General features: G+C 36.9%; 1 protein-coding gene across 8 annotated transcripts in view; it reads right to left on the reverse strand.

Annotated features, from left to right (window-relative positions):
- The window catches only part of Rbcn-3B (WD repeat-containing protein Rbcn-3B), a 717,321-nt gene that overhangs the window by 645,452 nt on the left and 45,873 nt on the right, over nt 1–25,996 (reverse strand). For 7 of the 8 annotated variants that reach the window (XM_090405900.1, XM_090405903.1, XM_090405904.1 and 4 more), the window contains 2 exons: nt 16,817–17,023; nt 2,248–2,354 (listed from right to left, as the gene is read on the reverse strand). In XM_090405900.1, the coding sequence (XP_090262026.1) occupies nt 2,248–2,354; nt 16,817–16,978 (269 nt within the window). In that variant the 5' untranslated portion in view covers nt 16,979–17,023. Of the gene's footprint in view, nt 1–2,247; nt 2,355–16,816; nt 17,024–21,373; nt 21,504–25,996 lie in introns of those variants that run through there. The other variant, XM_090405898.1, reaches the window with a different exon arrangement.

Consider the following 25,996-nt stretch of genomic DNA (forward strand, 5'->3'; position numbering starts at 1 on the left):
TGTTCAAACCAGTTTTAACTTATGGATCTGAGAGCTGGGTCAGAAGTGAAACACTTGACCAAAGACTAGAGACCTCAGATATGAGAGTCCTGAGAAAGATTATAGGCGTGAACAGATGGCATCAATGGGAATATCATATTAAAAACGAGGATATTAGGAAAGACCTTGACATTGTCAACATCCAGGAATGCGTTAGCAGTGCTAATCTCAGGTGGTATGGTCACTTAAACAGAATGGGCGAAGAAAGATTAGCAAAACAAGTGTTCTCTGCCAGGTTGGCAACAAAACGACCCAGAGGAAGACCAAGATGTAGGTGGATTGATACAGCACAAAGTGTCTTAGACGATAGAAATATAAGATCTGATAATGTTGGAGTCTTGACAGGTAACAGGCTGATTTGGAGGAAAATTATAGATAGGAAGCTAGTAATGATGTAATTTTTTCATGTAGTACTGTCATATCCTGTACACCCCTTGAGGGTACATGGCAGGAATTTGATGATGATGATGATGAGTCTTGTTTCAGGGGGGTGTTTTGTTGGAATATCAGTGGGTCTTGGACTGCAATCTTCCCGGTACTCAAAAGTTCAGGCAAGAAGTTTCAGCATTCAGGCTTGAAGATCGTTCTGCGGCTTTTGGCTTCTGTTGATTTCCCGCGGCACTAGGACATCCAACCAGCACTTGGCTTCGCCTGTTCTCCCAATTTTTCCTCTGGCGTGGGTTCGCTGTAAGTCTGGTCCTCTGAGTCTGACTGCTTCTGGTTTTCCGTCAACTGCCAATGGCTCTCTTCGGTAACAACGCTTCGTCTCTGCTCTTTCGGCAACTGGATCTTGCCTCTGCTCTTTCGGCAACTGGATCTCGGCTCTCCTCTGTCAGCAACTGGACCTTGCCTCTGCTCTTTCGGCAACTGGATCTCGGCTCTCCACTGTCAGCAACTGGACCTTGCCTCTTCTCTCTCTCGGCAACTGGACATGGACACTCCTCTCGATGTTCAGCTCAGTCCCCTTTTATTTTCGCCTTCTCGGTACCTTGCACCAAGGGTTGTAAACCCGAAAGAAATCAGCAGTTCTCCTTGATCTTTATGTTAAAGCCAACCTGTTCTTTTTTTCTCCTCCGTGCACTCTATTTTTCTTTGTCTTGTCGGGCAGTGGAATTTTCTCTGAAACTAGCGGATCTCTTTGATACTAACTTTGAAGGTATTTATGTGCAGAGCTCGCAAAAAAACTTTCTCACACACACTTCATCGTAAACAACTTTCTTGTGCTCTTATACATAGCTATTATACAAAACTTCTGATGGCAAAGCACTGCCTTTGTTTTTGACATTCTATAAATTTTAGTTAAAACAGTAAATACAATCAATTCCCATAGGGTTATTTACATTAATCTTTAACATAAAATACATTGAGACAAACAAGGTTATTTCTGTAACAGTTCTCATGAGACATGACCTCTGTAAAAATCGATGTAAAGCTCTTTGGTATTTCTAAGCTACATCGAGTTTTACAAGAGATCTAATCTGAGGATTTGGGTATTAGATTTAGAGATCAATTTTTCGGGATCATGAAATCTTTGAGCAAAGATCTGTCAAATAAAGAGAAGGATTGAAAGTATTTGAAGTCTGTGAGAGCTCATTTATGCAGAGGAGAAAGGAGGACAAACGAAAGAATAGAACTCTTAGAAACTTCTGCATCAAAGGAAATCTGAAAAATCTGAACAAATGAAGCCATTAATCATGACAAAATAATGAATGGAGAGAATGCTGGTAGCCAATTATAAGGATAGAAGTGTGTGGTTTGATGAAATGCTAGACCAAATAAAGTGTCCTGGAAACAGAGAGTGAGTTCATAATCTATGATAAATTGTTCTAAACCCACCTCTAAACAGGTTTCATGAAAAATTTCTTCAGGAAACATGTTTAGAGGTGGGTTAAGTAAATATTAACAGAAATCAAGAGAGAAAATTAAATTCTATGTTACTGTTTAGCATTGTGTTTCTTTTCAGAGACATGTTGCGCTATGATCAAGGAGTTAATTATCCTTAGATAATAAGCTTTTATTTATCAGATCTAAAGACAACACACTTGGCAAGCAAGTTTGAAAAAAAAGCAAGTCAACATATTTGTCCATAAATTACCTTAACAAACTTAACTTTATATAACATCACATTTAATGAAAGAAAAATTTAAACCAAACACTGGAAAATTAATATTTTTATGTAACCTCAGTAGTGTACTTAACATTACTTACCCAGCTTCTGAAGAACTTACAAGAAGAGTGCTGTCAATATCAGTGCTTCCATGTGTCAAGCACAACACAGGAGCTGAATGTCCAAACAACAAACAACGTGGTGTTATCTGAAACCATTCCAAAAATTAAAATATGTATTAATATAAGGAAAAGGTTTAACAACAGATATCAAAAATAAAAGTATACAAACATTTTCCATTATTAAAAATTAATGCTGAATATAAATTAAGTAACTAGCAAACCTGTGTTCTCTTTTGTTCTATAGGACAACTGCTTTCTTTTTGCTTTTTTGTATTTATAAAGGACAATCAAATTTAAAAAAATTGACATGTCGTTTCTCAAGTTTCTGGAGCAAAAAAAAACAAGTTTCCCGTAGAACCCATGCTATTTCAGACATATATTTGCTGCATTAGGATTAGGAACCAAGAGAGAGAGATGGCAGCACATATCTGCCTCTCTTCACCAGATGCCATTCATAATCACTGATAGTCTTGGGCCAGGTAACTCCAATTGCCTACTGAGATTGCAGTTCAGTGGAAACTGAACTGCAATCTCAGTCTAAAGTTAAATATGATTAAAATGGTCTTGGCTATTCCCTATAGGAAATTAAATGCATTACTGAATTTTTTTTATTTATACAGGGAATAAAATGAATTTTTATATACATGTATATTTCTTTTATTAAAAATAACGATTGAAACTTAATCAATAGTAATTTTTTAAAACAGTTACATTAACAATACAGAAACATCTTAAAAGCATGGAATGCAGAACAACAAATCTATACAATATTTTTTAATCCCTTAAGCAAAATGTGTTTTTACAATAATTTTTATAAATTCAGGTGGAGTGAATTTATAAAATTCATTATAAAATCACAGTGCGATGTTCCGATTTTCAGAAAATCAAAATGTGTTTTTATGATTTGCTTTAATTTTCTGCTTTAAAATAACAACATTATTAAAAAAAACAACAACTTCGTTCTGACTTTTAATTTTCATCATTTGTTTAAAGGGATATCATAATAAAAACATAAGTGTCTCTGTAGTGCAACTGGAAGAACAGAACAGCCCTTCAATTGAAAAAGACCGAAGTTCAATTCTCATCATGATACGAGGAAAATCTTTAAATGATTTTTTAATTGAAGATGAGTAGAAGATCATATACAGAGGTAGCAAGATTTTTCACCTTGTAGAAATTTTTTTTTTTTTTTTTTTTATCCCATACAGGTAAATTGGTCAAGAGATCATGCACAATTTACAGGCAAAAAATAAATAAAAATACCATTCACAGGTGGTATGTTATGCTGTAAATAGATGGTGTATGACAGTGGTGTGTATTGATGGAGAACAGGATGAAGTAGTGTAGATGGGGGGGGGGGGGTATGGAGTAGAGTACTCTCCTAATGAGTTCTTGGCTTGGGCTTCTTGAAAGTGCCACATAACAGTAATGTATAAAATCTTAACTAAAAATAAATAAAATACTATGTTTTTAGAAAACAGACAATTTTTTTGCTGATGTCTTACAATTTGTAAGCATCTTCATAGAGTTCTCCTTATAACAAATCATACTCAGTTCACAGAATGGAATTCCATTATGCTCAGAAGTGTGCTTTTACAGTGGTGACATCCTGATAAAACTTTCACCATGCCATGACATTTACCAAGTTAGTTAGGAAGGAATCCATAACATAATCCTTTTATAGCACTTTATTCATAGCACTTTAATGTCTTATTCACAATATTAACGTGACAATCAACTTGTTTTTATCGATGTATAGCTAGTCATTAAAGAGCAGACATGCTAATTTTTATGTAGATTTGTCAAATGCAACAGCTAGATTTGCTTTGTCCATATGTCTATTATACTAGTTATTTATGGACACTAGCAGGACAAATTTTATTGACATTTAGTATTTGAAATGCTTAAAAAATTAAGATGGCTTTAGAACTTTTTTATTTCAATTAGACTATTCAGAGAGACAAAATATTTCATAATTATACATACTACTTAAATTCACTCTGGTCATCTCTCTTCCATTCAGCCAAACTGCAATAACTCTGCCTTGACAAGATGGCATTTAATAAAATCTAGTATTTAAGATGCAAACTAGAACATGTCTAGGTGATTCGAGTTTGGTTTCAATCAAATCATTTTTAATGGCAAACTTTGACAAAACAATTCAAACTAATAGTAATACTACTCTAGCTGGATAGAATGTAATGAAATTTGATATTTACAATCTGCAATAAAATTTGTTAATTCGATTTTGATTTCAATCAAACCACTTGCCGTGATATTATGCCCACAACACACGCGTCAAAATTTTACTACATAATAACTTCTGACATATTCATCAGATTTTTATAAAAGTACCACTATTCAATACAACTCTTAAAGTCATCCAAAGATTTGTTATTCTTAACAGAATTTCAGCTGGTGACCTTAATTCTACCATCTATCTCAACTGCCCAAACTACACCTTACACAATTCCTTCCTTCACAAGAGCAGCACATATGTATTTATCAGAACTGGCATCCCATGTCAGAAAAGGATAAACTTTAAATTCCTCCCCAATTGATCTGTGCTGGCTCAAAATTTCTTTCCAACTTTGTTGTGTTCAAATTCTGATAACTACTTTGACCTTTCTGATTACCTACAAATTTGATTTCCTGTGGTCAAAATATTCAAACTGTGAGGTCATTATCCTTGAATAGTCAAATCTACAACTCAAACTGGCTTCCCTTCTCCAATTTGAATGATAAAGCTGGTAGAGATACTGACCTAAGACAGAAAATCTATCAACCCACTACACTAGATAATCCACACCAAACAAATGCCAACTGTGATCTTTTTCTAACTAGCTTTCTTTCCAAATACACTGTACATGTCAGTTCTCTTCTTAATAACGGGACCATAACACAGCATCATCCAAATTCTTTACTATAGAATACCCTTCACTGAGTCACTCTTAGTTCTGTATCTTGAGGCATTACAAAATGCCATTAAATCAATCTAAGACAATCTGTAAGATGTCACAGAGGGATATCCTCTGTGACATCTTACTTGATTCCATGATCTGATTGTCTCTGATCCAAAACTAAACAGAAATAATTCTTACAGGTGACTGTCTTTATCTCCCATTCTATCCAAATTTTTCAACCACTATCCAAGCCTTAGTTCTCTAACAAGCATACCAGTTTATATCAAAACTCTAACTTCACAGCCAGCTTACAATATAATATTAAAAAAACTATCAACAAATCCAAATCTGATTCTGAAAAGGTCAAATGCAGAACCTTACCTTCTGTTCAGGAAGTCGAGCTATCATCCATCACTGGATGCAACTTGTACACATCCATGTTTTTCCTTCTCTCATATCTATATAGGTGGAACTATCAAATCAAAAAATGGCTTACCGACTGGCACCATTCTTGGCCTCCAACTTCTGCATTCATGATAAAAGCAAGGATCTCGCTCCAACTTTACAAAGAACCATGATGACTGATGCAAGAATAGAGGGTGGTGAATTGGAAGTATTTATGATATTGCATTATGATATTGTACTGTCATTTTAATTTTTCCTATTCAAATGACATCTAACTGTACAGCATGGAAACAAGCCTATATTTTCAGTGCAAATACAGCCATGGGTTTGGATGGATATCAGCTTGCATATTATGAGAGCATGCAAAGGTACTGGTGCCTCTGATGAAGCTGTTTGTCTTAAGTCTCAGTTTCAGTCAAGTCCCAAGGGAGTAGGAGGAGGACAAAACAGTTCCAATGCATAAAGGAGGCTACAAGGCATCATCATCATCAAATTCCTACCATGTACCCAAAAGGGATGTACAGGATATGATAGTACTATATGAAAAAATAATATCATTACTAGCTTCCTATCTACAATTTTCCTCCAAATCAGTCTGTTACTTATCAAAACTCCAACATTATCAGATCTTATATTTCTATCGTCTAAGGCACTTTGTACCGTATCAATCCACCTATATCTTGGTCTTCCTCTGGGTCGTTTTGCTGCCAACCTGGCAGAGAACACTTGTTTTGCTAATCTTTCCTTGCCCATTCTGTTTAGGTGACCATACCACCTGAGATTAGCTCTGCTAACACATTCCTGGATGCAGACAATGTCAAGTTCTCTAATATCCTCGTTTTTAATATGATATTGCCATTGATGCCATATGTTCATGCCTATAATCTTTCTCAGGACTCTCATATCCGGTCTCTAGTCTTTGGTCAAGTGTTTTACTTCTGACCCAGCTCTCAGATCCATAAGTTAACACTGGTTTGAACACTGTCTTGTATACGGCTAATTTAGTCTTCTGGCTAATTTCTCTCTTATTCCATATGAATTTATTCAATTGACTTCCTACCATACCAGCTTTGCTGATTCTGTTGTCTATTTCTATATTTAATTTACCATCTTCAGTAAAAATTGTGCCAAAGTAACTGAAATGTTTCACTTGTTCCACAGGTTCTCCATTCACAACACAGTTGACATTTTCAATGATTCTGCCTATTTTCATTGTCTTTGTCTTTTTATTGCTGACCTTCATACCATATCTATTACAACAGCTATTCAATTTAGTCAGAGAATCTTGCAGACTTGTAGCGGATTTATTTAGAAGTATAACATCATCCGCATAAAGCAAGAGCTGACATTAACATCTCCAATTTTGATATCATGTTTAATACCACTTTCCTTCATAATGATCCATATAGATAATGAATAACAGACGGGATAATGTTAAATGGTGTCAACGCGGCGTATCGAATAGCTTCTCTCTTGGCAACTTATCATATGCCTTTTCCAAATCGACAAAACTTAAATACAGATCTTTGTTATATTCCCATGCTTTCTCGACTATTTGTCGTAAAGTGAAGATCTGATCCTGACAGCCTCTGTTTGACCCGAATCCAGCTTGTTCTTCACCAAGCTTTTCTTCCACAATTCTTCTCAACCATTTCTCAAGTATACTTGCATAGATTTTGCCAGGAACACTCAGTAGGGAAATACCTCTGTAATTCTCACATTCCGTTTTATTTCCCTTTTTATATATGGGTACTATGAGAGCTCTGCTCCAATCATCGGGAATTCGTCCCTCAGTCCAGGCCCTCTGAACTGTGCAATATAGCCACTGTAATACTTTCATACCTCCATCCTTAAGCATATCTGGTCGAATATCATCTGCTACTGCTGCCTTTTCACATTTCAGACTTTTGATGCCTTTTTCTACTTCAAGTATTAATATGTATTCCTGATTGCATTCCTGGTGAGTGTTTTTTTTTTATCACTGTGCTGTCATCACTGCTAGTTTCATTTAGCAGTTTTTCAAAGTAATTACTCCATATTTCAAGAATATCTTTTTCTCCCGTTTTTATGTCATCTTTATCATCTCTAACTCCTTTTACAGTACTCTTTCCTCCATTCCTAAGCTTCTTCAACAGCCTCCAGAATATTTTGCCACCTTCTTGATATTTATTTTCTATATTCTTGCCAAAGTCCTCCCATGACTTTTGTTTAGCTAGTTTTACACAGTGTTTAGCATTCTTGCATTTGTCTCTTTATTCTCTAAGAGCACAAACTGACTTATTTGCCAGGAACTTTTGATATGCTTTCTTCTTTTCCTTCACTGCCTCTTTAACTTCCTGTGTCCACCAGGGAGTTTTGATTTTTTTATCCTTGCAGATAACCTCACCACATTCCTCTCTGGCAGAATCAATCAATGTTTTCTTCAGAGTTTGGCACTGAATCTCCAAGGTTTGATTCCTGTTCTCAAACTCTTTCATTTTTTCTTCAATAATCTTTGTGCATTTTAGTCTACAGTTCACATCTGAGAGCTACTCAACTTTTATTCGTTTTAAAACTTTCTTACATGTTATTCTTTTCAATATGAAATTCAATTTTATCCTGCTCAAGCCTAAATAGTGATCACTTCCAATTTCAAATTCTCTGTACACTCTGGTGTCCTGCACCAGGGAGAAAACATCACTATCAACAATAAAATGGTCAATGAGACTTTTCTTATTCCTTGCCTATTCACTCCATGTGAATTTGTGCACATTTTTATGTTGGAACATGGTGTTAGTAATAACCAGTCCATGTCCTGAGCAGAAATCCAACAGATATTTGCCATTATTATTAGCTTTGTTCTTTTCTCCAAATTTTCCCAAAATATTTTTGGATGTCTCACAATCATTTCCTACTCTGCTATTTAGATCCCCAACAAGGACCAACTTTTCCTTTTTCATTGTGTCAGTTGCTTTTTCTAAAGCCTCAAAAAATTCCTTCACTTCTACCTTAGTAGAACCTTCTGTGGAACCATAGGCACAAATAAGTCTCATTGTCCAGTTCCCCATTCTCATATTTGCCCACATTACTCTACTTGAGACTGACTGCCATTCAAGAAGATTAGCCTCGTATTTTGTGTTGAATACTATGGCTACTCCTTCTTTTCCTTGATTGTCATTGCCTGAATATAACATTTCGTATTTATTGCTCAGAGAGATTTCACCAGTTTTGGTCTTTTTTGTTTCAGTTACCCTTATTATGTCGATCTGGTACCTATCTAATTCCTCAGCTAGCTCCATTTCTTTGCCGTTCAGGCTTCTTACCGATTACCGATCTTTAACTCTGGTGATGTTGAGTTAGGGTTTGTTTTCAGATTTGTTCCAGTAGCTGACTTTTTGCTGTCGCTCTGGTTCCCTGGCGAAAACAACGGGGGTCCTTGTTTAACTGGGCGACGGCCCAGCCGGCATGAAATTTTGTCATGTTGTACCATCATTTGTTATTTTGGTTTAACCAATAAGAATACAATTTGGTCGGCTAAATCCCAAATTTCCAGCCCATCCTCGTTCGTTCAGTATCCAAGTAGATATCCAACAGGGTGCACCACGAGAAGGTGAGGATTGGACATTAGATCAGAAGCCCTGGTCGGTTCTCCGTATTCCTTTAAAGGCTATGTGGAGGTCTCCTCTCAGTTATACAGCTTTGACTCTTAAGCACCCCCGGCTACAAGGCTTGAGTAGCAAATTATAGAACAACTGGTCAGAAGTGGTGGTCAAAGTACCAGAAAAGTTGGCCAAAGACAGAATTCTGAAATAGGTGGATAACAATATGATACTGTATGAGAACAGCATGGCTTTGTGAAGCCATGGAATAGAATAACTACATGATGATACTGCTGGATTTCACAAAGGTGTCTGCCAGGATACCACATGGAACTCAACTACACAAACTAGATCAAATGGGGATAGATATAAAGCTGGTGATATGGATATGAGAGTACTTGATGGAGAGCTACCCAGTATATGGAGGAGCAGAATTCAAGAAAAAAGCCGATGAACTATAGGTATACTGCAAGGCTCTATTCTCAGACCACTGCTCGCGTAATTTGTATATAAAGAACAGTGTAAATAATTTGAAGGAAAATATTCAGTTGTTTGTTGATGATGCAAAACTGGGTAGAGTGATAGTTAATCAACATAATATAGAGAGATTTCAGGATGATTTAAATATGTGTTGGTGGATAGTGATGGAAGTTCAGAGGACAATTTACAAGGAGGCCAAGGCAGTACATAGGATTACTTGGTTATTGAAGAACACTAAGAATTATATAAGTCATCATTCTCTTTTACATCCACATCTGGATAACTGTGTTCAGGTCTTGTCACTTAAGTTTCTTGTGCAATGGTTTGTAGAATGCTCCCTATCAGAGATAGAGGGTTTGCAAGTTCAGAAAATTATTAATAGACAGAAAAGAGGACTGATCAAGAGAAAATTTTTCAGCACATGTCTAGAAAGGCAGTACAAGATCATCCCTAGAAATTGAGCAAGACTGTCATGACTAGATTTTTGTTTGGAACTTGGACAGGTGAAGTGTAATTGATTGAAAAAGGTTATCTGTGGATGCTTTGTTGTTCAATGCATTCAAGGAGATGCATGATAGATATAGTGTGGGTCTCCTATGAGTCCTTTGACTCAGCAGTGGTTTCTGTGCAATAATAAAAATTATTCATTCTTTCTGTCTTCTACTGAAAAGAAAAAACCAAACTAGCTTAGAATTCAACAATATATATACAGGGTGTTCGGGATAAATTTGACAGTTTCGTAAGGAAAAAGAAAATCTTCTTTGTATCTATTAAATTTAATGAATTGACAAAAAAACATTACAGGCAGAGTTAATTACAACACTATCAACAAGATTTACTCAAAATAACCACCATTAGCATCGATCACAGCTTCAATTCTGCTTCGGAACCTCGAACAAGCTGATGCTACAGTCTCCCTGGGAAGGGCCGCAAAAACTGTTTTAATTTTATCCATTAACTGGGCTTTTGTATTACTGGAAGTGCGATTAGTGTCTTTTTCAACTGCGCCCCATACAAAATAAACCATGGGGTTAAGGTCTGGGGAGTTTGGAGGCCAAACATTTGGACTGGTGAAGTCGTAGAAATTTTCAGACAACCATTTTTGACTTTTCCCAGAGGTGTGGCAAGGGGCCGAATCCTGCTGCCATACATACGGCCTACCATTGGCTACCCTTGTTATCCAGGGCTTGACTACAGTTAGCAACTCCACGAACAAAGCCCGAATTCCAATGCCAGGGTTCTTCAACACCTGTTCCTGCAGATTTGCGAGGAATTCTGCTGTACGAACGCAATCAGATCGTCTGCTAGGGATCTTTCTTCTTGCTACATCCTCGTAGTCACCATTGCAAGTCTCTAGTTCATGCCTGATTGTTTTTACTGTATTCAGGGAGCATTGGGCAGCAGTCGTAACATCCTTATTTTGATGGCGGGCACGAATCATCATGATACAAGTTATTCTCTTCCATGATTCAGGTGGGTTCCAGCTATCCATCCTTTCTGACATCTTGTATATGAATGAAGAAGGGTCCAAACTTTTAAATGAAGAGAAGTGTGTGTTAATACATGTAACTTACGGAAAAATATAATTAATTATAAATATGTCAAATTTATCCCGAACACCTTGTATATATGTCTTAATCACAACATATGGGAATGGATATAGGGTTGGTAAGATGGATAGCTGGGTGGTTGATGGAGAGATATCAAAGAGTAGTTTATTCAGGAGTAGAGTCCAAAAGACGGCCTGTGACTAGTGATGTGCCACAGGTTCTGTTCTTGGACCACTGCTGTTTACTCTGTTCATTAACGATATAGGGAAGGGTCTAACAAGAAGGAAGAATTTTTGGCCTTGATTGGCTCTTCCTGGCCACAGGTTATTGGCATTAGTGAAACATGGCTGACGGAAGATGATATAGTTAGTGGGATAGAATGTGTAGGTTATAGTATGTTTAGGAGGGACAGAGAGAATAAAATTGGGGGAGGGGTGTTATTGATGATAGCTGATGAACTGCAGCCAAGGAGAATTGAAGTATTGCAGGATAGTGAAAGGAGCTCATTTGAGGCTATTTGGTGTGAGATTGACACTGGCAGAATAAAATATACAGTTGGGTGCTGCTATAGACCAGGTGATGGAATAGATGGTGGAGATGGTATGCACAAACAAATTGATGAAATGAGTGGAAGGAGAGTAATTATTATGGGGGATTTCAACTATGGTAACATTGATTGGAAGGAGGAGAGGACACATGTGAGGAAGGAAATGGATTTTATTCAATTATTAAGGGATAACTATCTGAAACAGCATGTAATTGAAAATACTAGGGGTGTGAGAGTGCTTGACCTGGTAAGGTGTGAGAGAGTGCTTGACCTTTAGCCACCTCCCAGGTCTTCTTGACCTGGGAGGTGGCTAAAGGTGTGCAATTTGTGATTAAGACAGGGTATATGTGGAATTACCATGCTGGCAAGTATGACAAGCTTAGGAGATTGCTTGGATCAGTGCCATGGCATGTACAACTGCAAGGGCTGGACGTCGATAGAGCATGGGAAGCGGTCAAAGAGCATTTACAGGAGGTTATGGCTGATTGTATACCTAAGGTCCGAATAGTGAAACAAGGAGGGGTTAAATGGATGAATAACACCATTAAGCTTGAGCTGCAAAAAAAGAAACAACTATGGAGGGAATTTAAAGAAAGGGGTGACCTGCAGGCACACGAACGGTATAAAGTACAGGCCAGAAGGGTAACGAGTGTGGTAAAAACAGCAAAAGCCGATTATGAAAGGAAACTAGCTATGCAAGCAAAAGAGAATCCCAAACAGTTCTTTCAATATGCTGCAAGCAAGAAAAAAACTGTACATGGCAAAATGATTTTAAGGAATGACGATGGTAAAGAGTTCACTGAACCAGTCGATATAGTGGAGTTACTGAGCGCACACTTTGCAAAAGTATATCATTCAGGTGGCGACGTTGAAAAAATGAAGGAACCATTAGTTTATACGGGAATTGTGATGAATGAAGTGGAGGTGAATAGTCTATTACAGAACATTAATGTGAAAATACATCTGTGGGATTGGATGGTATACCGGCACGGGTCTTGCATGAAGCGGCTAATGAATTATCAGTGCCCTTGACCATGTTGTTTAATCTGAGTCTCGGGTCTGGCTTAGTCCCGAAGGCGTGGAAAGAGGGGAAAATAGTTTCACTGCATAAAGGAGGATCCAAGACTATGGTTGCAAATTACCGACCGATCAGCATATCAGGAGTCGTTGTCAAGGTCTTGGAGAAAGTAGTCAAGGGAAAAATACAGGAATGGATTGATGAAAATGAGATACTGTACAGAGGACAGCATGGCTTTGTGAAGGGTAGATCATGCCTCAGTAACTTGCTCAAGTTTTATAACAAGGTGACGGCTGAACTGGATAAGGGAAATGGGTTTACAGTGATACTGCTGGACCTGGCAAAGGCGTTTGACAGGATACCACATATAATTCTAATCCGTAAACTACAACATATGGGAATGGATATAGGGTTGGTGAGATGGATAGTTGGGTGGTTGATGGAGAAATATCAAAGAGTAGTTTATTCAGGAGTAGAGTCCAAAAGATGGCCTGTGACTAATGGTGTGCCATAGGGTTCTGTTCTTGGACCACTGCTGTTTAATCTGTTCATTAACGATATAGGGAAGGGTCTAAGTGGGACAGTTCATTTGTTCGCTGATGATGCAAAGTTGGGTAGGGCGATAGTGAACGCAGAAGATGTCAAAGTCTTGCAAGATGACTTAGATAGATTGGAGTTCTGGACTAAGGAGAATGGATGTCAATTTAATGTGACAAAATGTAAGGTTATGCATTTCGGAGTGAAAAGATTAGCAGCAGTATACCACATTGGTGGAACCGTACTCCAAGAGATTGATGAGGCCAGGGACTTGGGAGTGTTGGTGGATAGGGATATGAAGTTTAGGGGGCACATTGCGAAAGTAGCTAAATCAGCTCATCAACTCACTTGGTTGTTGAAAAATACCTTGACGAGCAGAGAAAAGCAAGTTATTGTACCTCTGTACCGAGCCCTGATAAGACCTCATCTCGACTACTGTGCCCAGATTTGGTCACCTCGGTTCCTTCTTGATGGGGAGGAGGTGGAGAGGATCCAGAGGCGAGTGAATAAGATGATAGCAGGTCTATGGAATGAACCATATGAGAACAGGTTGAAGATTTGTGGGTTGCAGAAACTAGTTGATAGGCAGAAAAGGGGAGATATGATTGAGACATTCAAATTGCTAAAAGGATTCTATAGGATTAATTCAGATGATATTTTTGAGATCAGGACTGGTGGTGGGAGAACTAGGGGACACCCATGGAAGCTGGGCAAGAGCGTGGTTAGCAGGGGTGTTAGAGCTGGGTTCTTTACTTTTAGAGTGGTAAATGAGTGGAATAAGCTGCCAGAGTCTGTGGGTGCTATGACAGTGAGCGAGTTCAAGGCAAGGTATGATAGATACTGTGAGAATGTTGAACAGTTGTGTGAACATGATGTTTAGGGCCTCCCTCGATGAGTCTAAGGACTCCTGGAGTAGCCCGTAGTAATAATAATAATAATATATATATATTTTTTTTTAATATGAAGCTCTCACCCACGAAAGGTTTTTCTATAAACTTATAGTACATTAGTGGCGTGGGTGGGCTAAATATTTTTTATTGACTTTTAATTTTTTTTTTTTTTTTTTTTTTTTTTTACATAGCCTGAAAACCTTGTTCCAGAGGCCACTTCAATGTAGTCTTGATGGTATCCTTCCTATTCTGATAAAAACTTGCAATCCAGAATTAACACTTATCCTGTACTGCCTTTTTCATTTTGCCTATTCAACTGACATTTAACTCTACAGTATGGAAATAAGCCTATATTTTCAGCCATTCTCAAAAAAATGATAAAAATTCAGCCATAAAACTATCATCCAATATTCTTACTTTCTCTTAGTTCTCTCACATATGGAGAAGTTATCAACAGTCTTTACTTGATAAACAGGTGGGCCTTCTTTACCAACTGGAGGTCCATGAGTTCATCAGTGACCATCAATGCAGATTTCACCATATTTATGTGTAAAATGCTTCTCAATACTTTTTTTACATCAAGTTCAGCACAGCGATCTGTCCAACAAACTGCCAATAAATCCCATCTATATCGATAGCAGCACACTCCATTACTCTTCTTCATTTGACAAGCCTAGTAGCGCAGCATAATCATTAGAAGCATCAAGATCTTCCATAACCAATGCAACTTAGATCTCCTTACTATTCTTCAGTAGTGTTAAAATAACCTTCAATGCTATCAAGAAGAGTAATGGAGTGTGCTGCTATCGATATAGATGGGATTTATTGGCAGTTTGTTGGACAGATCGCTGTGCTGAACTTGATGTAAAAAAAAGTATTGAGAAGCATTTTACACATAAATATGGTGAAATCTGCATTGATGGTCACTGATGAACTCATGGACCTCCAGTTGGTAAAGAAGGCCCACCTGTTTATCAAGTAAAGACTGTTGATAACTTCTCCATATGTGAGAGAACTAAGAGAAAGTAAGAACATTGGATGATAGTTTTATGGCTGAATTTTTATAATTTTTTTGAGAATGGCTGAAAATATAGGCTTATTTCCATGCTGTAGAGTTAAATGTCACTTGAATAGGCAAAATGAAAAAGGCAGTACAGGATAAGTGTTAATTCTGGATTGCAAGTTTTTATCAGAATAGGAAGGATACCATCAAGACTACATTGAAGTGGCCTCTGGAACAAGGTTTTCAGATTATGTAAATAAATAAAAAAAAAAATTTTAAAAAAATTAAAAAAAATTTAAAAGTCAATAAAAAATATTTAGCTCACCCACGGCACTAATGTACTATAAGTTTATAGAAAAACCTTTCGTGGGTGAGAGCTTCATAAAAAAAAAATATATATATATATATATATATATATATATTGTTGAATTCTAAGCTATTTTGGTTTTTTCTTTTCAGTAGAAGACAAAAAGAGTGAATAGTTTTTATTATTGTCTTTTTTTTTTTGCAAGAAAGATTCCACTTCACTTCCCTTTACTCTTGATAATCCACACCTCCAAAGAAGATCACATTTCTCTTCTTGAGGTAATTTGCATCTCTGTATCTTGTACAAACACATCTCAGCCACAGCTTCTTCAGCCCTGAAAAAAAAATCGGTGAATGACCTTTCCATTCAAGACACTATTTCTCACCTATACATTTAATATGTAAATTCCAAATCTGCCCAACCTCGAAACACTACTCAAACATTGGGGGTAATGCACCTAAACCCTCCCCTAAGAATGCTATCCAGACAAGTGTAATCTTATTAAGTAATGATCCCTCTCTCTCTCTCTCACACAGATTCAATCCAAGAAATCATTTCTATCTTATGTTTATTCTATGGGTATTTCAATGGAAAAATTCTGCTGAAGAGGCCACCATCATTCCTCCACTTTCTTCCAAAACTGTAAGAACACAAGAAGTTGCTGGTCAACATGTATTTAGTGTCCCCCTTCAAACTTATTAAAGCACTTTTCTTCCTTCTCTTTCATTCCATCGATCTCTGTTCTTTACAACAGCTTCCTTCCTTCCTTCCTATCCTCCCTGCAGAGTATACAAACCCATCAACAGAGTATGTTTTCTTCTTACTCCCCCTGACAAACATGGAGGATTGTGAGACCAATCTTCCATATATGTTGTGGGGATAGTAAGAAAGCAACCTTTTGCATGTTGGTCTAATTATATTTATATAAAAATGTAAATGCCCTAGCATGGTATTATTATTAGTCTTAAGTTCAAGACTAGTTGATGAAAGATTTTTTTTTCTCTCTCTATTTTTTGCTACTTTTCACAAAAGATTTTCTTAACATGTATGAACACGCTTTGAATATCTGAAGAGTGAAAAAAAAAATAATAAAAATTCCCAATAGTGACAGAGATTATGGTATTATGTTACTGCTTTCTGAAAGACTAAATCAAATGGGATATTTTCTGAACACAAGACCAAGCGTCCCTATAATTCATAGTTGTATATTAAACATTAAATTTTAAAAAATTCACATTTTATTAAGCATTATTATTTCAGATTTAACACAAGAGTCTACTATTATGACAAAACAAACTAACATGCTATTCAAATATTAACTTATCCCTACCTGAAGATGATCTGCAACATCCCACAGACAAATCTGGCCATCATTACATCCTGTTATTATGGTCTTTTGATCCCGAGTAAAGTAGATAGATGAAATACAGTGAGTAGGAGCTTGACTACCCCAAAGAGTAATTGGAATTACCAACTGATTGGATAATGTCATGGTTCACTTCAAATATATAAAACAGCAAAAATGTATTCGTCAGCACTATAAGAAAAAAAAAAAAGGAAAGAAAGAAAGAATTAAGAGCTGCAATATAGAAATCTAGAATATTCTGAATACTTACTAAATATTTAAGAAAAAACCATGGACAAATTTCAAAGGTAGATTTCTCCCACCAACAAAATACAAATATACAGACTTTTGTTCTATCTGTAGTAGTCCAAGAGGGTTTGAAAAAAAAAAATAATAAAAAAAAATTAATTAAACAGAATGAAGTTACATTTTTTTACTTTTGTACGTTTGTTATTATACTAACTTTGGTTTCAGATTTATTACGCGATGTAAGTTCAGATTTATTACATGACATGCTGATTGGCAAACATACTTAAAGACCATAGAGCTGCGACAAAAATATTACATGTAATTTTTCAAAACAGTAGCTTACCCACAAGATTTATTACTATTATTATGTGACACCTCCAGGTAGTTCAAGGACTCATCGAGGGAGGGAGGGCACCTACTCTACAGCTCTCTGTCTCAACCACTAAATCCACCAACTACAACGAACTACAACTACACCAATGCAATCTACCACCGATCACCACCACTAGTATTTTCACAGACAATCACAAACATCCATGCCCATGGTGGGATTCGAACCTGCAGCCTTTTGGCTGGAGAGCGGATATGCTAACCACTCAGCCAACCATCCATATTATGCCAGCCAACATTTCCATATTATGGCTGGCTGCCATAATATGGAAATGCCAGCCGTCTCCACCATTTAATCCACCAACTATAGCAACCATCATCAATCTACACCAACACCATTTACTGCCCACCACCAATTGTATTTTTTGTCTGTAAATTACGTGTGTTCACAAAATCAATTTGTCTGTATACAGGACGAAAAACCCTGCTACCTCCCTATGATATCAGCTAACTCACCTGTAATTGAAAAAACCATATAAAAATTCGTCTCGTCACGATGAGAATCAAACTTAGAAGAGCACAACGTACCATCATTCTTCCAATTATGCTACAGAGGTGCTAGATTTGCAAAATGTTCTCAGAGAAATCAGATGATTAAGATCTGATAAGGTACCCGGGACAACAGTAGCTCAGGTACCTTATACAAGACAATACATAGTTTGTAAATCAGCAGTTAGGATTAAAGGATATAGGAATGAATGAATGAATGATAGAGGAATGTCACTAGTGGTGTCCCACAGGGGTCTGTTTTGGGGCAATGGTTGTTCAACTGTATATTAATGATACTGGGATGGGTTTAACTGGAGATAAACAACTGTTTGCAGATGATGCAAAATTAGGGGAACAATGGAGTCAAACAGATGTGGTCTTATAGGAGGAACTGAATAGATTGTATGAGGGTGGTCTGAAAAGTTCTCGGCCTAACAATGAAAAAACTAATTTATAATTTCAAAATTATTTTTCTTTTTCAATATAATCTCCCTTAAGACTAATACATTTATTTCAGCGATGCTCCAGCACCATTATCCTGTCTCTGTAGTAGTTCTCAGTAAGATCTGCAAAATACCATTCTATAATCACCTCTTGATTCGAAGAAAAACACTGACCAGTGAGGAAGAGTTTTAGTTTTGGGAAGAGAAAGAAGTCAGAGGGAGCCAAATCTGGGGAATAGGGTGGATGTTCCAACAATTCATAGTGCGGATCCCTTAATTTTCCCATTGCCAAAACACCTTTGTGGGCAGGTGCATCGCCCTGATGAAAGATGATTTTTTTTCTTCTGCAAACCAAACCGGGTCTTTTCTCATGAATTTTTTTCATCTAGTCTGGTTAAAAGATTGGAATAATATTCCCTGGTTATTGTTTTATCCTTTTCAAGATAATTAATAAACAAAATGCCTTTAGCATCTCAAAACACCGATGCCATGACCTTTCCTGCTGATGGAACCAACTTTGTCTTCTTTGGCACTGAACAACCAGTTTGTGTCCACAGTTTTGACTTCTGTTCGGATTCTAGTGGTAATGGCGAATCCAAGTCTCATCCATAGTAATAAATCGATGCACAAAATCAGTTTTATCCTTGTTAAAATGCTCCAAGCACTGTTCAGAGATTTTCATGCGAGTGCGTTTTTGATCTGCTGTGAACAAGCAAGACACCCATCTTGCACAAAGCTTTATTTACAATTCTTCATGCAAAATATATCCTACATGTTCTTTTGGAATGCCTATAGTCTCAGCAATTTCACACACTTTGACTTGCCAGTCATCCAATACCATATCGTGCACTTGATCAATGATTTCTGTTGTTGTTACACTTTTTGAATGTCTTTCACATGGATCATCTTCAAGACTGGTATGGCCATGGCAGTCCATTTCTTAATTGTTGAAAATGAAGGAGAAGATTGCCCATAAACTTTTATGAACTTCGAATGAATTTCTTTTGCCATTAAACCTTCTTTTACAAGGAATTTTATAATCGCACAATACTCAATTTTATCCATTTCAAGGGATACAGACATTTTTGCTTCAGTCAGCTGTATAAAACAAACTACTTGATAGAATGACTTGCAATTTCATGTGGATGCTTATGACAAATGTACCAACTTAGAAAAAAAAATCGTGCCAATAGTGTAGACATCTACAGTCGAGGCCGTGAACTTTTCAGACCAACCTCGTATGAGTGAGCAGTTAAGCAGAACTGTCAGTTCAATGTTGCAAAGTGTAAAGGTTCTAAAAATTGGTAGGCAATGATAAGATGCAAAGAAGTATACACTTGGTGAGGAAACTTTGACGGAGGCAGAGAAGATGAGAGATCTGGGAGTTGTGGTGAACAAGGACCTGAAGCTCAGGGGCAACATTACACAACTTGTGAAGTTGTCACATCACATAATGGCAATGATGCAGAGGACCTTGTTGTACAGAAATAAAGAGGTTATGATTCCATTGTATGAAGCTTTGTTCAGGCCTTGTATGGATTACTGTACACAGATTTGATCACCTGGTTTTCATGATGATGAGGATAGGTTAGAGGGCTCCAGAGAAGATTCACAAAGGTGGTAACTGGTCTTTGAAATATGGAATAAGGAGACATACTGAGAGAATGCAATTTGCAAAGTCTCGTGAATAGGAGGAGGAGAGGGAATATGATTGAGATATATAAGATATATTAAATTTGCTTGGTATCTTTAATATATATATATATATATATATATATATATATATATATATATATATATATATATATATATATATATATATATATATATATATATATAGAACACGCGCACACAAACTGTTTTGGATTAATCTGTTTCTTGTCAGTTAATGAGAAAAGATGTGATTTAAATAATCCACTGGAAATTCACATAAAGCAAAATACCCCTTGTTCATAATGATAGGAATGGCATAAAATTAGAGAAAGAGGGGATTGGAATCTCCATCAGCAGATAAAATATCTACCATGATGACTGAAATTACAAAAGCATAAAGAAAACTTAACTAGGTATGATAAAACCATTTAGCATGCACAAATTAAAATATAAATTTTTTACAGTTCAAAAGAACATCTATGAGGTAAGCTAGATCATGACACCTCTACTACTAAATGAGGAAACATGAAACGACCACTCTGTCAAGTATATATTACTTAGCAGAATAGTCAGGCAGTAATTCAATACCTCCTCCCAGGAACATTCCACAGACTTGGAATAATCTTTGTCACTTGTTGCATCCTCTCCACCATCTCCCGTTTCCCAAAAAAATCTAGGCAACTAGATCGTTGCAGTAATCCAGACGTAACCTTATTAAAGCCATATAAAAAGAAATAACCTCCCTATCCCTGATTATCAATGTGTTCTTCTATCTTCAAATAATCTGATGTGCTATTTTGGCCACCCTCCTGAATTTCAACTCCAGTTGAAATTCAGGAGGGTGGAAATCCAGTTTCTGTGTTGTAGTGCCAACGTGCACGTAACTTTTTTTGTAAGTTCCTTTAGAAGATGGCAACGTGACGTTGCCGAAATATCAGAAAATATTTATTAAAGTTTAATTTAATTTATATCCTTAACTACGTTGTTCAATTCCTTAAGTGTTTCTGCAGCTCAGTCCAGTTCCATCAACATAGTATTATAGAGCTTAATATATATACTGCTCAAAACAATTAGGAAATGTTTTGGTTTTCTTGTAAATTATAAAGTTATAAAATTAATTTACAAATGTAACACATTTATTTAAAAATATTTTTAATATACAACAGTGTAGAACACACAACTGCATATAAAATCATGTTAAGACTTGTTGAAACGTGTCTTAGCCGTATTAGCATGTGGGGGATATAAAAGCATGGTTTGTTGCACTCACTTCCACAGTGCATAATTATCACTTCAAATGTAAACCTGTGTCACTTACCACCCATTATGGCAGAGCAACATGGTATCCTGAAATCCATGGTTTGGAGAGCCATTGGTCGATTAGAAGCTAGACAAACGCAGCAAATTGTGGCTCGAGCATATAGTGTATCTCAAAGCGTAATTTTGCGATTTGGAATCGCTTTCTGGACAGGAAATGTTCGAAATTGTCTTCGTGCGATAGGTTTATATGCTTGAAGACCAATGGTTTGCATTGCATTCTGCTTACTGCAAATCACAAAAGAGCTCAAAGAATTTGGGCACAGGAACACTGCAACTGGACAAATGAGGATTGGGCTCATGTACTTTTTTTAGTGACAAGTCTAGGTTCAGTCTGCAATCAGATAACGACGTATCTTGATATGGCATGAAAGTGGGAGAAGAAATAATCCAGGGTTTGCTTGTGACCCAACATCAAGGTGGGAGTTTGATGGTATGGGCTGGAATAAGTATAGGTGGCCATACAGAGCTCTATTTTATCAGAAACGGTTCCTTAACAGCCCAAAGGTATCGTGACGAGATTTTGGAACCTGTAGTTCGTCCATATGCTGCTACAATTGGCCAAGAATTCATTTTTATGGATGACAATGCTCGTTCACACCGTGCAAATTTGGTACAAGAGTGGTTTGAGGAAGAAGGTATTGAACAAATAGACTGGCCTGCCTGTTCACCAGATTGTAATTCAATCGAACATGCCTGGGATGCTTTAGGTAGGCACATTTCTTCTCGACTGGTGCCACCACGATTGCTTCAAAAGCTTGAAATTGCTCTCACAGAAGAGTGGGGAAATATCCCACAAGGACTGTTTGATCATCTTATCCGGTCCATGCAATCCGGTCCATGATATACCGCTGTTTTGGCTGTTAATGGAGACCATATGCCCTATTAAAAATTAACAAAAGTGTTTTTGTTATTCTTGTTAAAATTATTTCACATTAAAATGTATAATTTATTAAATTTGTACTAAATATCAATTATTTAAACAATATCTCATCAATTACAACCTATCCATGAGTAAGAAATATTTATTCATGTATAAAGTACCCATAGTTATAATTATTTACAGAAATTTATAATTATCCAACAGAAACTAAAATATCCCCTAATTGTTTTGAGCATGTTTATATCTTTATCCCATGTGTATAACTTTACACATGGTCACATTAAACTAGCAGTCATTATTTTCTGTCCACATGGTGCTACTTATGCAAGTCCTCCTGAAAGATCATTTTCATCATGTATCACTCTTTCTAGTTTTGCATTGGCAAACAACTGGATATTTTCTCTTAAATCATTTTCGATATGTAAAATTAAACAGCAGTGGTCCAAATACAGATCCCTGCAGTACACTTCAATATGCCTATCTCCTGGAATCAAATGTCTCATATACTACTCCATCTGCCCATCAGCAACTCATATCCATTTCAACAGCTTCATATACCAATTTTTTTTAAAGACTCCTGTCCATGAAATGTTATAAACCAATGCTACTTAGTAACATAGAAAGCTAAGATTTTTTTGCATTTTTTAAATAATTAATTTATATATATATTATATGGAAACCTAACTCTAGAGAACAAACATTGAACTTTTTAAAACCACATCAGATCTTTAAGATCTTTAAATAAGAGAGACAGTGTACACAGTAAATTCATCTCCACCTGAGGGCATTAGTAAATATCCATACCTACAGCAGGATTCAAACCCATAGCCTGATGGTTGGAGAACAAGTATGTTTATCATTTAGCCAACCAAACCAGTAATTTGCTCAAATTTATGTAAAAGAGCTTCATGTAGTATCCTGTTAAAGCCTTTTCAAAGTCTTTATCTAACTTAACTGTAACTTTATTAAAAAGAGGTGAGCAAATTACTAAGATGAGACAGCCTCCTGATGAGTATCATATTCCTGAATTCTGCCTTTTACTAACTTCTTCAATACCATAATCACTACTCTGAACATACTGATTGGCATATAACTTGCTATTTCTGCCTAAGAGCCTTCTTTATGCAGTGGATAATCTTACTAGATAATCTAGTAAGATCATCATCTGATGATGATGATCATCTTCCTCCCTTCCACTTATGCATAGACCCACAATTCACCGTGCAGATATTTGATGAAACAGGTTGGTTAATCCTTATTTTCAAAGTGTCTTATGTCTGCATATTGCATGTGCATGTTCAAGCTGGTTTACCTGATTTGAGGAACGAAAAACCCAAGCTTCCAAGAGAAAAAAAACATTCCAGCTGCACCCATGTCGAGGTGGAATGACTAGCTAACACACATCTTGATTGAAAACACCTGATAAAAGGTGTTTTCAATCAAGAAAACACCATTTATCAGGATTCGAACTGATGTGCTGTCAGACAGGATTCGAACCTGGGTCTTTCTAACTAAAGCATTCATCTAAACCAAGTGAGTTATGGAGGCTCATGACCATCTTACTATACTTAATTTTTTTTTTGGACAAAAAATATTAAGTTCAATATTTGCAAGTCTCATTTTTTATTTTTTTATTTTGGGGCCATTATTTTAACTTATATGTGTTAATGATATTGAAACAGGCTTAAAAACTAGAGATATGCTGCTGTTTACTGATGATGCAAATTTGGGAAGAACTCTGCAGCACATAGGGATGGATATAGGATTGGTGAATAGAGCCTCTGCTACTAATGGCTCAGTTAATTTTGAGCGCGGTTAGTAGTTGGAAGGGGACAAATCGTTCGATGCTGTTGGCACACTCTCCCTCGATGAGTCTTTGGACTCCCTGGAGGTGTCTAATAATAATAATAATATCAGAGAGTAGTTTATTCAGGAGTAGAGTCCAAAGGAAGGCCTGTGACTAGTGGTGTGCCGCAGGGTTCTGTTCTTGGACCACTGCTATTTAATTTGTTCATTAATGATATAGGAAAGGATCTGAGAGGAATTGTTCAATTATTTGCCGATGATGCAAAGTTAGGTAGAGCAATAGTTAATACACATGTCAAAATTTTGCAGGATGATTTGGATAGATTGGCAGACAGGGCTAAGGAGAATGGATGTCAGTTTACTGTGGCAAAGTGTAAGGTTATGCATTTTGGGGGTGAAAAGATTATCAGCAGTATACCACATTGGTGGAACCATACTCCAAGAAATTGACGAAGCCAGAGACTTGGGAGTGTTAGTGGATAGGGAGTTAAAGGGGGCACAGCAAAAGTGGCTAAATCAGCTCATCAGATTACTTGGTTACTGAAGAATACTTTGACGAGCAGAGGCAAGCAGTTTATTATTCCTTTTTATTGAGCCTTGATAAGACCTCATCTTGACTACTGTGTAATCTAGGTGCCAGGGTTTCCTGATGATGGGGGAGGAGATAGAAAGGATCCAGAAGCGAGTGACCAAGATGGTAGCAGGTCTATGAAATGAACCTTACGAGAACAGATTAAAGATTTGTGGGTTACAGAAAACAGAAACTGACTGATAGGCAGAAAAAAGGGTGATATGATTGAGACATTCAAATTACTGTGAGGTTTTTACAAGATTAATTCAGAGGAAATTTTTGAACAGGTGTGGTGGGAGAACTAGGGGCCATCCATGGAAACTGAGCAAGAGTCTAGTTAGCAAGGGTGTTAGAACTAGGTTTTTTACTTGGAGAGTGGGTGAATAAGTGGAATAAGCTGCCAGAGTCTGTTGTGGGTGCCATGACTGTGAATGAATTCAAAGCAAAGTATGATAGATACTGTGCAAATACTGAATAGTGCAAATACTTGACAATGTTTAGGGCCTTCCTTGATGAGCCTAAGGACTCCTTGGAGTTGCCCGTAATAATAATAATAATAATGAGTAGAGAAGATGTAGCAGCCTGCAGAAGAATCTCAACAGACTGATGGGGGGGGGGGGGAAGTGAAGGTATCATTTAATGTTTTGAAGTGTAAGGTCTTGAAATTTAGTACGCAAAGAATGGGATGTACAGTATACAATTAATGGGGGAATTTCTCAAGGATCTGGAAGAGATAAGATCTGGAAGTGATAGTGGATAGAGACTTGAAATTTAGGGAACCTCTGTAGCTCAATCACACTGTTAAAACTGTGAGAACATCACAGTAAATTATGACAATGATGAGGATGACCTTGACTGCAAAAACTATGATTAAGATGTTATGTTTCCCTTGTATAAGACTGGTCAGGCTACATATGGACTACTGTGCATAGATTTAGTCACCTGGTTTTCAAGTGTGATGAGAATATATTAGAGGTGGGTCCAGAGAAGGTTCATTAAGTTGATATCAGGTCTGGGAAATGTGAGATATATGGAATGAGGACAGACTTGTGGAATGTAGCTTGCAGAGCTTTGTGAATAGAAGGAGATGGAATATGATTCAGATGCTTAACAAGATGCCATCACTGGAAGCTGCAAGGAGAGAGCGAGAGGAAGAGAGTGAGGAGCTGATATCAGGTCTGGGAAATGTGAGATATATGGAATGAGGACAGGCTTGTGGAATGTAGCTTGCAGAGCTTTGTGAATAGAAGGAGATGGAATATGATTCAGATGATGCTTAACAAGATGCCATCACTGGAAGCTGTACAAGGAGAGAGCGAGAGGAAGGGAGTGAGGAGCAGGTTCTTTGCATGGTTTATTATTAT

The sequence above is a fragment of the Typopeltis vanoorti genome, chromosome 15 (genome assembly GCF_054136105.1).
Source record: "Typopeltis vanoorti isolate ZY-2024b chromosome 15, IOZ_Tvanoo_1.0, whole genome shotgun sequence".
Classification (NCBI taxonomy): domain Eukaryota; kingdom Metazoa; phylum Arthropoda; class Arachnida; order Uropygi; family Thelyphonidae; genus Typopeltis; species Typopeltis vanoorti.